The 15,236-nt window shown below is 40.7% G+C and overlaps 2 protein-coding genes across 5 annotated transcripts in view; both read right to left on the reverse strand.

Moving 5' to 3' along the window:
* Positions 1-14,151, reverse strand: part of CLPX (caseinolytic mitochondrial matrix peptidase chaperone subunit X) — a 42,863-nt gene extending 28,712 nt beyond the window's left edge. The window contains exons 1-4 of one of the 4 annotated variants that reach the window (XM_070762099.1): positions 13,839-14,151; positions 10,572-10,598; positions 7,657-7,817; positions 3,354-3,471 (exon numbers count right to left, since the gene is read on the reverse strand). In XM_070762099.1, the coding sequence (XP_070618200.1) occupies positions 3,354-3,471; positions 7,657-7,817; positions 10,572-10,598; positions 13,839-13,911 (379 nt within the window). In that variant the 5' untranslated portion in view covers positions 13,912-14,151. The remainder of the gene's footprint in view (positions 1-3,353; positions 3,472-7,656; positions 7,818-10,571; positions 10,599-13,838) is intronic. The other 3 variants (XM_070762097.1, XM_070762098.1, XM_070762100.1) reach the window with 3 other exon arrangements.
* ANKDD1A (ankyrin repeat and death domain containing 1A) overlaps positions 1-15,236 on the reverse strand; it is a 350,194-nt gene that overhangs the window by 222,742 nt on the left and 112,216 nt on the right. The gene's annotated exons all lie outside the window — the stretch shown is intronic.

The raw sequence follows: 15,236 nt of genomic DNA on the forward strand, positions 1-15,236 counted from the left end.
TTGATTATCCAAAATTTCCACTGCCTTCCTAAATGCTTTTCAGTTCAATTCAAGATCTGAGCTTTTTAGTTATTTTAGTTTTGAGTTATTTGGGGAATAACTCAATTTATTCCCATATAACCCCACCTAGGATCACAAGGGCTTTGCTCTCCAGCTCATCTGGAGATTGAACTTAAAAGTCAAAAGGAAAAAAAAGTTTCTTCAGTAGCACTGCAGCTTTGATACCATGTCCTTTAACGCTTTTAGGATATTTTTTGTGCCTATTCTACGGGAAACTGATATTTTGATAGGATCTTTAACTCATTTGGAAGATTAGACATTTTGTTGTAAACATTAATAGAATTTTGGTATTACATTTGGAATTCTTGTCTTGTCTTTATGCCTCAAGTGTTAGTTATATCTAACGTGATTACTGATTAGATGACATGGTACATTGTAAGGTTAAATAATTAATTTTGCATACTAGATATTTCCTGTAAATGAGAGGGATATAAGTGAACTCTTTTGAAGTAATTTAGACTTTATGAAGTCAAGCATAATATGGAACACCAAACCTATTTTACTTTCTACGTGAAATTCAGTTTTATTTATTCATTTAAGAACCATGGGTATTGTATATAGGATTTATATTCCAGTTGAACACTCTGAAGTGGGAAAAAAAAGATTCTTCAAATAGTCATTGTCCAAATGAATGTTTTGAATCTTATTCCAAGAGATTGGCAAAAACAAAGGCCAGAGGTCTCTGCTGGAAACACTGTAATATACCACAATGCTGCACAAAGCTTGCCACTCCTGAAATCCTGCCTGTCAGTGGTAGTGACCAACTAGTATGGAGTTTAGGCTACTGCTGATATGAACCAGGAGGTACAAGCTCTTGTCTAAAAATGTTCTATATTACTTGCCTCTTGACAAGAGGTCACCACAGCCTTCTACGCAAACCATTAGCACAGCTTCTTTCTTTTAAGTTTTGATTAATATTTATTTATTTATTTGATTTGATTTGTATGCCACCCCTCTCTGTAGACTTGGGGCGGCTAACAACAGTAATAAAAACAGCATGTAACAATCCAATACTAAAACAACTAAAAAGAAAAAACCCTTATTATTAAAACCAAACATACATTCAAACATACCATGCATAAAATTGTAAAGGCCTAGGGGGAAAGAATATCTCAGTTCCCCCATGCCTGGTGGCAGAGGTGGGTTTTAAGAAGCTTACGAAAGGCAATATTAATATTTTTGACATTCTTTTAAGAAAATCAGGTGTGCTTTAACATTTTTAATATGCCATATCCGCCAGAGAACTTTAACAAAACTGCAGCCTTATTCACATACTAATCTACGTGAGATAAACTTTCGTTTCTCCCTGAACTCTTTTGAAGGTAAGAATATAAATGAATTTAAAAAAAAAACATTAAAATTCATTTCATTGAAATGTTGGGAAAAATAGCTAGTTCTCGCAGAAAAATCAGTTTCTAAAACCTGAACTTATCTATTTCCAACAATCTTAATTGCCAGGAGGACATAAACTTAGATTTATGATGCCACTGGAGATACCAGAAAAGAAATCACATAAAGGGGTTTTTTTTCTGGTCATGTTGAAAGATTGGTTAGTGAGTAAGCGTTGACAGTGATAAAGCACAATTTTGGGACATGCAATACATGCCCCACCCCTTGGTTGGAGGAAAGCTGCCAAATAGCAATTAATGCAAAGACACCAGTAATTAGGGCAAATAACCACAATCAATTGCAGAGTATCACACACAAAGCTGATATTCTGCACGTAGAACAAGATCACTCTGAAGTTAGCAAGCAGGGGGGGGGGGAGATCTAAAACAGTGTTTTTCAACCAGTGTGCCGTGGCACACTAGTGTGCCGCGAGACATGGTCAGGTGTGCCGCGAAGCTCAGAGAGAAAGAAAGCAAGAGAGAAAGAAAGCAAGAGAGAAAGAAAGCAAGAGAAAGAAAGAGAGAGAAAGAGAGAGAGAAAACAAGAGAAAGAAAGAGAGAAAGAAAGAGAGAGAGAGCAAGAGAGGGAGGGAAGGAGAGAGAGAGAAAGACATAGAGGGAGGTAGGGAGGGAGAGAGAAAGAGAGCAAAAAAGAGAGGAAGGAAGGAAGAGAAAGAAAGAGGGATGGAGAGAGAGAGAGAAAGAGGAAGGAAGGGAGAGAAAGAGGGAGGGAGAAAGAAATAGAGTGAAGGGGAGGAAGAGAGAGAGAGAGAATTTTTTTGTCCAAACTTTTTTAGCGCCCCCCCCCCCCCCGCTCAATGTGCCCCAGGGTTTCGTAAATGTAAAAAATGTGCCGCGGCTCAAAAAAGGTTGAAAATCACTGATCTAAAAGATCGAGATTCAAGCATATTATAAAGACTACCCAGCATCAAGGTTTCTGACGCATTGACAGTTCTTAAGAAGATCAGATAGCTGATAATTATACAGCTGAGAAACAAGCCTTAGTATTTACCCTCCATTAATCTCTTTGATTAGGAGCTGCTGAATCAGCAAATCAAAGAGAAGGATCAAAACAGCACATTTATTTTATTTATTTATTTATTTCTGGATTTGTACGCCACCCCTCTCCGTAGACTCGGGGCGGCTAACAACAGTGGTAAAAACAACATGCGACAATCCAATACTAAAACAGCTAAAAACCCTTATTTTAAAACCAATCATACATACAAACATACCATACATAAATTGTAGAAGCCTAGGGGGAAAGAATATCTCAGTTCCCCCATGCCTGACGACAGAGGTGGGTTTTAAGGAGCTTACAAAAGGCAAGAAGGGTGGGGGCTATTCTAATCTCTGGGGGGGGGGAGTTGGTTCCAGAGGGCCGGGGCCGCCACAGAGAAGGCTCTTCCCCTGGGTTCCGCCAAACGACATTGTTTAGTTGACGGGACCCGGAGAAGGCCCACTCTGTGGGACCTAATTGGTCGCTGGGATTCGTGCGGCAGAAGGCGGTCCCGGAGATAACCTGGCCCGGTGCCATGAAGGGCTTTATAAGTCATAACCAACACTTTGAATTGTGACCGGAAACTGATCGGCAACCAATGCAGACTGCGGAGTGTTGGTGTGACATGGGCATATTTAGGGAAGCCCATGATTGCTCTCGCAGCTGCATTCTTGGTTTGTGTGAATGGTAACATGAAGCTATGCTGTTAGTAGTTGTTATTCCAATCTCTGGATGTTAAGTGGAATGATACTTATTTCCCCGGCATTCAAGAATCAATGTCTAAACTCCTTTGCAAAGTGACTGGCATTCAAGACTAATTAAGTGTAGCACCTTAAGCAAATAATGCAATTTTATTTTTTGCAAAAAAACTGAGAAAGTCAGAAGATGCGGCTTCCAGAACTTACAGACGAAAGTCTCCACGTGTGTGCATAAATCACCGCACTTTGGGCATCGCAGCTGGTTCCCGCCTTTTCCTGAGCTTCCGGAACTTGACTTTTTACCACCGCCTTCCCCAGCAGTTTTCTAATTACAAAGAAAAAGAAACAGGGTCTTGAAAGTCAGGTAATTGATTTATAATGAGCTACCGGCTAGTCCTGGACTGATGAGCACCAACTGAGCCCCAAATTTCTTTTGCAAGGCAGTTCAGTGAGCTTTGCCCTATTTTACAACTTTCCTTGCCATAGTTGTCAAGTGGCTCACTGCAAGTGTTAAGTTAGTTAACACCGTTGTTAAGTGAATCTGGCTTCCACATTGGCTTTGCTTGTCAGAAGGTTGCAACAGGGGATCACATGACCCCAAGACATAAATATTAACCTGTCGCCAAGCATCTGAATTTTGATCATGATCCCACAGTCGTGTTAAAAGTGGACATCAGTCACTTTTATCTATCTATCTATCTATCTATCTATCTATCTATCTATCTATCTATCTATCTATCTATTAAATTTGTATGCCGCCCCTCCCTGTAGACTCGGGGCGGCTCGCAACAGTAATAGAAATACAACATATAATACAAATCTAATAAAAATTAAAAACCCCATAATTTAAAAAACATGCACACAACATACCATACATAAACAGTATAGGCCTGGGGAAGTTATCTCAGTTCCCCCATGCCTGACGACAGAGGTGGGTTTTAAGGAGCTTACGAAAGGCGAGGAGGGTGGGGGCAGTTCTGATCTCTGGGGGGAGTTGGTTCCAAAGTGTCGGGGCCGCCACACAGGCTCTTCCCCTGGGTCCCGCTAAACGACATTGTTTAGTCAATGGGACCCGGAGAAGGCCAACTCTGTGGGACCTAACTGGTCGCTTGGATTCGTGTTGTCATAACTTTGGTCACTCAATGAGTGGTTATAAGGACTACCTGGACATCTTTCACTACTTTGAGATCGGCAGTTTATTTATTTATTTATTAATCAAATTTGTATGCCGCCCCTCTCCGTAGACTCGGGGAAGCTAACAACAGTAATAAAACAATATAAACAAATCTAATATTTAAGTTAATTTAAAAAGAAACCCTAATTTAAGAAACCAATCATACATACAGACATACCATGCATAAAGTTTTTATAAGCCTAGGGGGAAGGGAATATCTCAATTCCTCTCCCTTTGGCATAAAGGGTTGTGACCTCCGCTTGCAGAGGTGGGCTACTAAGGTGGAATGGTGACCTGTGCTCGCCCCCGTGGCTCTGCGTGCTAGCAGAGTCCAGAGCAATTCAGCTACTGCACCTGGGCAGGTGCGCTGAACTCCGCTAGCACTCAGAGCCACGGGGCCGAGCCCACGTCACCGTTCCACCTTAGCAGCCCACTTCTGTCCACTTGTAACCTTGCCTTCCTTTTCTCTCTCAAACTGTGTGTTGTGTTCTTTCAAATCCAAACATAACAGCTATTGCCACCGTGAAGCAGATACCTCCATGTGTCACTGAAACTGGCATCCTCAGCAGTGGTGAAATCCAATTTTTTTTTTAAAAAAAACTACCGGTTCTGTAGGCGAGACCCACATCCAACCTGCCAGAAGTGAGACTCGATGAGACTCGTCATGCTACGGCCGCTGCTTTGTGGAGCAGGACTCTGCAAGGCTTGTGCTGTTGTATGCATGAATGGCAGCAGGACCCCGGTTGTGCTGTATGATGAAGCTTGCAGTTGTGCAATGGCATAGCAAGCCTGACAGAATCCTGCTCCACCAAGCAGTTACAGTGGGGTCACCACTTGGCCGGCGGAGACGGGCAGCATACAAATCTAATAAATAAATAAATAAATAGGGAGGGGAGGTGGTGGCGATGAGACATCAATTCCAACGCTTGCCACCTATTGCACTCTCAAAATAAGCCCCCCCCCTCCAATAAAAAGGCCAAAGCCATATTTCTGGGTTAAAAAATATATAAGGCCATGTCTTGTTTTCAGGAAAACACGATATATAGAAACATAGAAGACTGACGGCAGAAAAAGACCTCATGGTCCATCTAGTCTGCCCTTATACTATTTCCTGTATTTTATCTTACAATGGATCTATGTTTATCCCAGGCATGTTTAAATTCAGTTACTGTGGATTTACCAACCACGTCTGCTGGAAGTTTGTTCCAAGGATCTACTACACTTTCAGTAAAATTAATATTTTCTCACGTTGCTTTTGATCTTTCCCCCAACTAACTTCAGATTGTGTCCCCTTGTTCTTGTGTTCCCTTTCCTATTAAAAACACTTCCCTCCTGAACCTTATTTAGCCCTTTAACATATTTAAATGTTTCGATCATGTCCCCCCTTTTCCTTCTGTCCTCCAGACTATACAGATTGAGTTCATGAAGTCTTTCCTGATACGTTTTATGCTTAAGACCTTCCACCATTCTTGTAGCCCGTCTTTGGACCCGTTCAATTTTGTCAATATCTTTTTGTAGGTGAGGTCTCCAGAATTGAACACAGTATCCCAAATGTGGTCTCACCAGCGCTCTGTATAAGGGGATCACAATCTTCCTCTTCCTGCTTGTTATACCTTGTTATGCTATGATGAAGCTTGCAGTTGTGCAATGGCATAGCAAGCCTTACAGAATCCTGCTCCACCAAGCAGTCACGGTGGGCTTACCACTTGGCCGGCCCCAAGAATAGGGAGGGGAGGTGGTGGCGATTCCCACGCTTGTCACCTACTGCACTCCCAAAATAACTCCCTCCCCATTAATAAGGCCAAAGCCATATTTCAGGGTTAAAAAATATATAAAGCCATGTCTTATTTTCAGGAAAACACGGCATATAGAGCAAATGAGTAGCTTTAACAGTAGGGGAAGTAAGGAAGTAAGTAGGTAAGTAAGAGTAAACCTAAAGGTCAGTCCCCAAGCTGTGAAAAAAAGGGTACAGAAACAAGTGGAGAAAACTTCTCCTTTTTTTTTTCTGCAGGAAGCCAAGGGAAACAGGGCCAGGAAACTCTCATCGTTGGCAGAAGGCTCAAGTGGAGGGTGCCAGCTGTCCCAGATGCTTGAGTTTGTTGTTTCCTCAGCAAACCACCCATATTCGTAAGCCAAAAATAATCTCCATGCAGAATATATCAAGCATTTAATCCAAAGCTGCTGAATTTTAAAAGGCACCAATTTCTAAACGTGGACATTGATTGCTCAACTTAGCCATTACATATTTCAACATAATTCATGTCCCAAATCACGATCTGTGCTTTTAAAAACTCCAGACAGCAAGTTTGAGTTTAAAGTAATTTGTCTGTGTTTAGTTTTTCATTTACTTAGCTTTATAAGATCAAAAGTCCTCTGACAGCATGAACATGTTGCTTAAATTCAGGCAACTGCATTCCAAGTCACTATTATGTTGTGGGGTTTTTTTTATCAGTGACTTAGTTTATGGCCTCTGACCTGGTCCCTGTGTCTATTCCCCTGTACTGGATTAGATGAGAGATGACATGAATCAAGATGTCACTCAAAGCATGTACATTTTTTAGCTTTACCGGCAGTCCTCAACTTACGACTGCTCTTTACTGAAAGAGTAGTAGGTGCTTGGAACAAACTTCCAGCAGATGTGGTTGGTAACTGAACAGTAACTGAATTTAAACATGCCTGGGATAAACATATATCCATTCTAAGATAAAATACAGGAAATAGTATAAGGGCAGACTAGATGGACCAGGAGGTCTTTTTCTGCAGTCTTTCTTTCTTTCTTTCTTTCTTTCTTTCTTTCTTTCTTTCTTTCTTTCTTTATTAGATTTGTATGCCACCCCTCTCCGCAGACTCAGGGCGGCTAACAACAGTAACAAAACAGTATAATCCAATACTAAAAACAGTTAAAACCCATTATATAAAAACCAATCATACATACAGACATACCATGCATAAAATTTTAAAGGCCTAGGGGGAAAGTGTATCTCAGTTCCCCCATGCCTGGCGGCAGAGGTGGGTTTTAAGCAGCTTACGAAAGGCAAGGAGGGTGGGGGCAATTCTAATCTCTGGGGGGAGTTGGTTCCAGAGGGCCGGGGCCGCCAAAGAGAAGACTCTTCCTCTGGGTCCCGCCAAGTGACATTGTTTGGTTCTATCTTTCTATGTAGCAACCAAAGTTTCAATGAACCTCCCAGAAAAGTACTTATGACCCTGATGATTCAAAGTTCCTACAGCTATAAACTTAGGGCCATAATTCCAGACACAAATGCAGTCACAACTCAAGGACTACCTGTGGTATCTGGGATAAGGGTGGGTTTTTCGAAGCACAAAAAAGTGTTATACCTTACTGCCATCTCCCGAACCATCTTTACTCGCACCATCTTTAGAAGCGAAGTATGCTGGTGTTTCAGAAAAAGTTCTAAAAGGAATAATTCTTAGAGGCTGTGTTTCACAAGTCCCAATTATTCCTAAAGCAGGGAAGCAGGAACGGCCACATGAAATTCCTGAAAAATGAAAAAGAAACAGAAGATTTGTGATTATTCTGTGTACCTTTTCAGTAATTTATCCCTCACTTCATGGAGTCTACTTGTTGAACCTTGAACCCAAGAAGTAATTGAATCTCACTCTCTTAAGAGACTTGGTGCTTGGACTTCAACTCCCAGAATTCCCCAGCCAGCCCTTCCTGGATCATGGGTTTGAGAGCTGAAGTCCAGCCCTCTTAAACTTGCCAAGTTTGTTGGATAACCCTGCATTGAAGATATGTACAGTGTTCCCTCGATTTTCGCGGGTTCGAACTTCACGAAAAGTCTATACCACGGTTTTTCAAAAATATCAATTAAAAAATACTTTGCGGGTTTTTTCCCTATACCACGGGTTTTCCTGCCCGATGACATTATATGTCATCGCCAAATTTTCATCTACCTTTAATAAATATTTTTTTAAATAAACTTTAATAAATAAACATGGGGAGTAATGATCTAAATGGTTGCTAAGGGAATGGGAAATGGCAATTCAGGGGTTTAAAGTGTTAAGGGAAGGCTTGCGATACTGTTCATAGCCAAAAATAGTGTATTTACTTCTACATCTCTACTTCGCGGAAATTCGACTTTCGCCAGCGGTCTCGGAACACATCCCTCGCGAAAATCGAGGGAACACTGTACAACCAAATCCCATTAGCCAGTCCTCTCCTTCTACAGCAAATAGTTTCCTCCCTGTGCTCAAAATGCAGACCAGGTTTATACAACACGTAATTGGGTGGGGGTGGGGGAATACTTCCACAAAGTAGTTTGTGGTGGTGAATGGCATCCCAAAGGTGCTTTTTCAAAGGCAACTGGACTTTATTTTTTGCTTTTGGGAAAAAACAAAGTCCAGTTGCCTTTTGAAAAAGTACCTTTGGGACAACTGTGATCCAGAGGATTGAGAATTTCCATAGACACGAGGAATAGCATCTGTTACATATTAAGCCCCAAGCATTATTTCCCTGTAAAAGGTAATTTCTTCTATTTTGGAAAATTTTAAGATGACCAACAGTCCCAAAGCAATTTATCATAACAAGAAGAGCAACATAAATACTTACAAAAATGAATCGCCAGAAAGTGTACCCTTGACCTTACTAAAATGACAACAGTGAAATATCAAGGATGTTGAAAATCTTTTGCCTGGCAGAATTTAGACAGCATTCCAAAGTTTATTTGCCTCAATTACTGCTTGCTAACAAGATTTGTATAACATTAGCATTCAAATTATATGAGTTCCAGCACAACTCAGAATCACACAATGGCTGTCTTTGCAGAATAATAAGTTCAATTTCTGTTTTCTTCATGAATGCTGCTCTGTTTGTGTCTTTTGATTCTAACGAACTGGGATCAGTCTGGCTTGCTCTCATTTGCATAAATTAATTTTAGAAGCCTGTCTGTCTATGTGAAGGTACCCATTAATTCAGATTATGGTTAGTGCCAAACTCCATAATGTCATTATACATTCCTCCTTTGCAAATTCAGATTCAATTTGCTACTTTGGTTCTTACAACTCAAACCTTGCAGAGACATCTGCATAAGAACAGATTGTGCCTGTTTTCTATATTTCATAACCAGAACAGTTTTGACTGTACTAGTACATATCCAATTATGCTTTGAATATAATGGCAAAGTAGTATAACTGAACTGGTCCAATGTCTGCAATTCTCAAAAAAAGTTGCTGAGGACATTACAACTTCTGTTTTTTTTTAAATGTTCACTTTCCAGTTTTTTAAAAAAATAAGCTGCCATTTAGCAGAAAGCATAACAACTTGGTTATACACAGTGTTAGATTTGCAACTACTTAGTTACATGTGTACTGTTTTTATACTAATAATAACTGAAGTATATTTCAAATGTATAATTACAGTATGCCTAATGTCTACTACACTGGTGTATAATTATAAGATCAGATAATAATATGCTCAAACTAAAAAAGGTTAATTCTAAGCCCAGTGTAATGTATTAGCAAAAGACAGGGAACCTGAGAACAATGCTTATAAGTACATGAAGGCAAAATAAAATATTGAGATATGGTGATAGAAGACAATCTTTTCAGCTTTGGTGTTAAATAATTTAAGACAATAAGTTGCTTCTCTGCAACAGACCAATTACCGTACCAATAATGGATGTTAGAATGTTCCTCGTGCAAGTGTGTTTTGGTAGGAACTAATTAAAAACTTTTAAAAACAAATACTCATGTTATTTTTGCACACATAGTCAGCCACTGTGGTTTTTCAAGCAGAAAAAAAACCCCCAATGGCCTAGCAAAATGTGTGAATCAGTCAGTATGTTGGTTGACTGTGCAAATAACATGAGAGTGGGAATGTACAGAATGCTTTACAGATATGCTAACTAAACCATACAGAAGCAGAAAAAACCATACAGAAGCAAAAAAAAAAAGAATTGGAGACATTACAGGCCAAACAAAATATATTTGTTTCATCCAGATCACAGCATGTTCAAGCAATGCCCCAACACTAAATCCTAGAAAAATCTTTCATCAGCACAACAGAGCAAAGAGCTTACACAATAGTTCATGAGGAATCAAAGCTCAGGATTCAGATTGGGCATTATTTTGCAGTGAGCATGAACCCTGATCAATCTGAAGCAACATTACAAAGTTCTCTTCTCCACACATGGCATTCTGGCAAGACTATTTAAGACATAAATATTAAGGGCAAATTGGTATATACTTATCCAAGATTAAGTCTAATGGAAACATCAATCAATGGGACTTACTTCTGGGTAGATAGGCATAGATCTGTCCTGTCAGAATAAAGTAGAGAAGAGAAAATATACAAATAAACAAGCAGAATTATATTTGTGGCATCGTTTCTTTTCTTTTTTTTTTAAAAAACACCACTATGAGATTATGAAACAAGTAAAACTTTGCCCGGCTGATGAATGACCTTCCCTTTAATATTGTTTGCTCATTAATCCAAATTTTAGCAAAACAGAATACTGTAAAAGAAAAGTCAACAAAAGAAGGGCTTCTCAGAAACCACACTGCAAATCTAAGTATGTCTCTGGAATTGCCAAGTTCTCACTGGGTTTAAGAGGAGCTTCCACTGAAGAAAATTCAAACCTAAATATCCTTGACTTGCTACCACAATTTCTGTTGCTAAATGACATTATTCATTCAGTTGTGTCAACCCCTTGGCAATTCTATGGGCCAGGTGTCTCCATGGCATTGCTAAGTAAGGAAGTTGTCAAGAGAGTTGTGCCCAATTTTTCACATTCCTTTGCCATAGCTACGTGAATCACTGCAAATAAAGTGAATGTGGTTGTTAAACGACCTCTGGCTCCCTTGCTGGAACCTGGCTGGAAAAATTGCAAATGGCAATCAAATGGCAATCACATGACCCACCATTAATTACATGTCAGTTGTCAAGTGCTCCAATTTTGATCACGTGACTGTGAGGATGCTATAATGCTGTAAGTGGAAGGACCAGTTATAAATCACTGTTTGCAATGCTGTTGTAACTTCAGGCTGTCACAGAATAAACGATTGCAAATCGAAGACTATCTCATAATGGAATTCCACTTGCCTGGCTACTGGGGAAAATGCTAAGATAAACCAAGAGTTTGCTTAGTGACTGTATGCAGCTACAATGGCACTGCAAAAAAAAACCCCATTATGACCATAATAAGGGTTTTTTAATTATGTTAAATATTAGATTTGTCATATGCTGTTTTTATTATTGTTGTTAGCCGCCCCGAGTCTACGGAGAGGGGCGGCATACTTATGACCATTGCAACATCTCCCGTGTCACACAATGTACATTCAGAATCTTGGCTCATATTTATGAGGGTTGCAACATCCCAGAGTCCTGTTCTCACTTTTGACAAGCAAAGTGAATGGGGGAAAACCAGGTTCACTTGCAGCAGTATTGCTAACTTATGAACTGCAGAGATCCAGTTCACAACTGTGACCAGAAAAGCTGTAAAACTCATTTAACGCATTCCTCACTTAGCAAAATAAATTTTGAGTTCAATTGCGATCATGGGGATGACCTGCATTCATTCTCTCCTTCCTTCCTAAAATACTCAGACTGAAGCATTCACCATCCTAGAACAGCCCCACCTTAAACAGGGCCATCTTATCAGACAGACCTGACTTTTCAGCTTATGTCTGTATTACAACAGTTCATTTAGTGACCGTCCAACATTGCAACGGCGCTGAAAAAAGCAACTTAGGACCGTTTTTCTTTCAGTTACGACCTCTGCAACCTCCCCAGGCTCAGCTAATCAAATATGAACTGCGTCCCAAGGTCATGTGACCTTCTTACAAGCAAAAAAAAGATCAACAGGGAAGCCAGATTGACCTCACGACCTTAACCATTTCAGGGATTCACTTAACAATGGTTGTAAAAAAAACATGGGGCAAAACTCACTTAACAAAATGTCTCAAGAAAAAAGTTGGGCTCCCCTGTGGCCGTTTAAGTCTAGGACTATGTGCATTTGTAACACAGTGATCCCTCGTTTTTCGCGGGGGATGCGTTCCAAGACCACCCGTAAAAAACGAATTTCTGTGAAGGAGAGGAAAGATATTTTTTAATGTATTTAAGAGTATTTGGACTTTTAAAACCCACCCTTTGCATTAAACAGTGATTCTATAATGTTTCTCAGCTGGAACTACATGTGATATCCTACCAGTTTCTAGAGTACAGTAGTACCGTAGCAGAATTTTATGCATTTTTTAATGGATTTAAAGGATTTAAGCCCCCTTTGAAAACCCGTGAAATAGTGAATCCGTGAAAGATGAACCGCGAGGGATTACTGTATTCGGTCTCCCTGCACTTAGGGCCAAATAGGGAAAATTTAAAAATAAATTTTATTTTATTTCCCAAACAAAACCCATCAATCCTCAAAAGACACCTTGACCAGAGGTCTTGGTGGCCCAAACAGAAAGTTAAACAAATGTTGCCAGTTTGGGGATAGGGGAAGGGCTGTGGAGGTGAAGGCAGGAAAGAAAGAAAAAAAGAAGAGTGGCTTTGCAGAAACCAAAGAGACAGAAATTTGGACACCCAGAAAGGGGGCGTGCATGCACCCGCAAAAGCACACCTGCCCCCCCAAATAAAAAACAAAACAGGTGCTTCTTATCCAAAGGCTCTCTCGCTCTGTGTGTGTGTGTAATTTTTTTTAATCGCATTTTTAAAGATACTGTATAGAACCTAAACAAAGACAAAAAATAAACAGACCAAACAATACACCGTACATAAAAATTGCAAAAGCTTGTACATTTTGAAATAAAGTTGTTTTTACATTGCCCTGTGTCTCTGTGTGTGTGTTAGCCTGATTAGGCGGCTCAGTGGCTCTTACATCAGTAAGAGTTCCTGGTTCAAATCCCTAGTGTAGGATCTCCTGTGTGAGCAGGGGGAGTTGGACTAGATGACCTCCAAGGTACCTTCCCACTCTGTTATTGTTTTTTAAATTTATTTTCCTTTTATTTATTTATTGTTTTAAATTTATTTTCCTTTCCATTTCATATTCCTACGAATACCAATGCACATACCTTGCATATATCTCAGACACACATTGATTACATAGTTATATATTTCTTTTAAGCAATCTTTTTAAAATATTTATAGCAACTCTGTTATTCTTATTTCTAAGGGGCGTGCATAAGCTCACCACTGTGCCTACCGTCCCTGTCCTATTGTCTTCTATCATTACCTAATGTTTTATTTGCACAAATTACCGTCCCATAATTGTTTGACAAATAAATAAATAAATAAATAAAATAAATAAATTCCTTCGGCTCACCCCGAAGCGAGCCGCCTCCCGTCACACACACACAAACCCCTCAGAAGGTTCAGTTTAAGGGCCTCCTGCCCACCCGGGGCCTCCGGATGCCCGGCTGTGACTGATGGGTGTTGTAGTCCCCGCCTCAGGGAATAGCAAAGGCGGAAGGCGGGGGGGAAGGAAGGCGTCAGCCGTGTTCGCTCTGAGGGGGACCCGCGCGATCGAAGCCAGGGGGGGTCCCTTCGGGCCGGGCAGGTTTACCTCGGCACGCCGACGGCAGCGACGAGCTGACGAGTCGCGCGGCGGCGGCGGCGCAAGTGCTGCATCCGGCCATGTTTCCCCGTCCCCGGCCGGGGGAGGGGAGAGCGAGAGAGATTTCACCAACAGCGCCCCACGAACCGCTCTCCGCCGCTCGGCCTTCTCGGCCGTCCTCGACGGCCTGTGTGGCGTCACTGGCCTCGGCCGCCTCAGACGACGGAAGGAGGCGGAGAACTACGCCTCCCGGCAGGCATCGCGCCACCCATATTTTTTTTTCCTCCCCGAACGACCGAGCGGAGAGGAACGCGCGCCGCCTGCTGGGAGCGCCGTTCAGGTCGCGCGGGAGAAAGGAAGTCTCGCGAGAGGCAGAGGAGGGAGGAGAAGAAAGAGTGGGAATAGAATAGAATAGAAAGAGAAGAATAAAGAATAGAATAGAATATAGAATAGAATAGAATAGAAAGAGAGTAATAAAGAATAGAATGGAACAGAATAGAATAGATAATGAAATTATTTTACTGGCCAAGTGTGATTGGACACACAAGGAATTTGTCTTGGTGCATATGCTCTCAATGTACATAACAGTAAATATAGATTTGTCAAATTGAAAAGTGGGTGGCTGGGATTTCCTAGTGGTCCTTTTTTCCATTTACTCAACCCAGGTTCAAAGCCAGGGGAGGTTGCAAGGAATTGGGTACAGAAAACAGTGAACAGCCCATGTATGTATGTATGTATTTATTTATTTATTTATTTATTTAGACTTCTATGCTGTCCAATCCCGAAGGACTCAGGGTGACTCACAACAGTGTAAATTACAAGTAACAATAATAATACAAACGAGTCAAGACAAAAACAAGCTAATTTCTAAAACCCTAGTTAAAACTTAAAACCATTCAGCAGCACACGTACTAGTCATTCATACCGATTCATACATATGGATGAGCTAGTGGTTATTTTAGAATATCCAAGCCTGTTCAGGTCTTCGTGGCCTTACAAAAAGCCGGGGCAGCAACAGAGAAGGCCCTCCCCCACTATCCCGCTAATCTGCATTGTTTAGCTGGCGGGACCTGAGGAGGCCAACTCTGTGCTCTAATTTGGTATATACGTGTAGATCACATCGGAGGCGACGTAGTTGTAAGGCATGCATAAGTGCACCAAAGTGCCTTACATCCCTGTCCTAATGTTTTTCTTTTACTAGTATCATGTATATAAATATTGTTATATCTTGTATACCACCTATACGTACTTGACAAAACAAATCAAATAAATAAATAAACAAACAAACAAATAGTCTAATCCTAGTACAGTGGTACCTCTACTTAAGAACTTAATTCGTTCCGTGACCAGGTTCTTAAGTAGAAATGTTCTTAAGTAGAAGCAATTTTTCCCATAGGAATCAATGTA

The sequence above is a fragment of the Erythrolamprus reginae genome, chromosome 10, assembly GCF_031021105.1.
Source record: "Erythrolamprus reginae isolate rEryReg1 chromosome 10, rEryReg1.hap1, whole genome shotgun sequence".
NCBI lineage: Eukaryota > Metazoa > Chordata > Lepidosauria > Squamata > Dipsadidae > Erythrolamprus > Erythrolamprus reginae.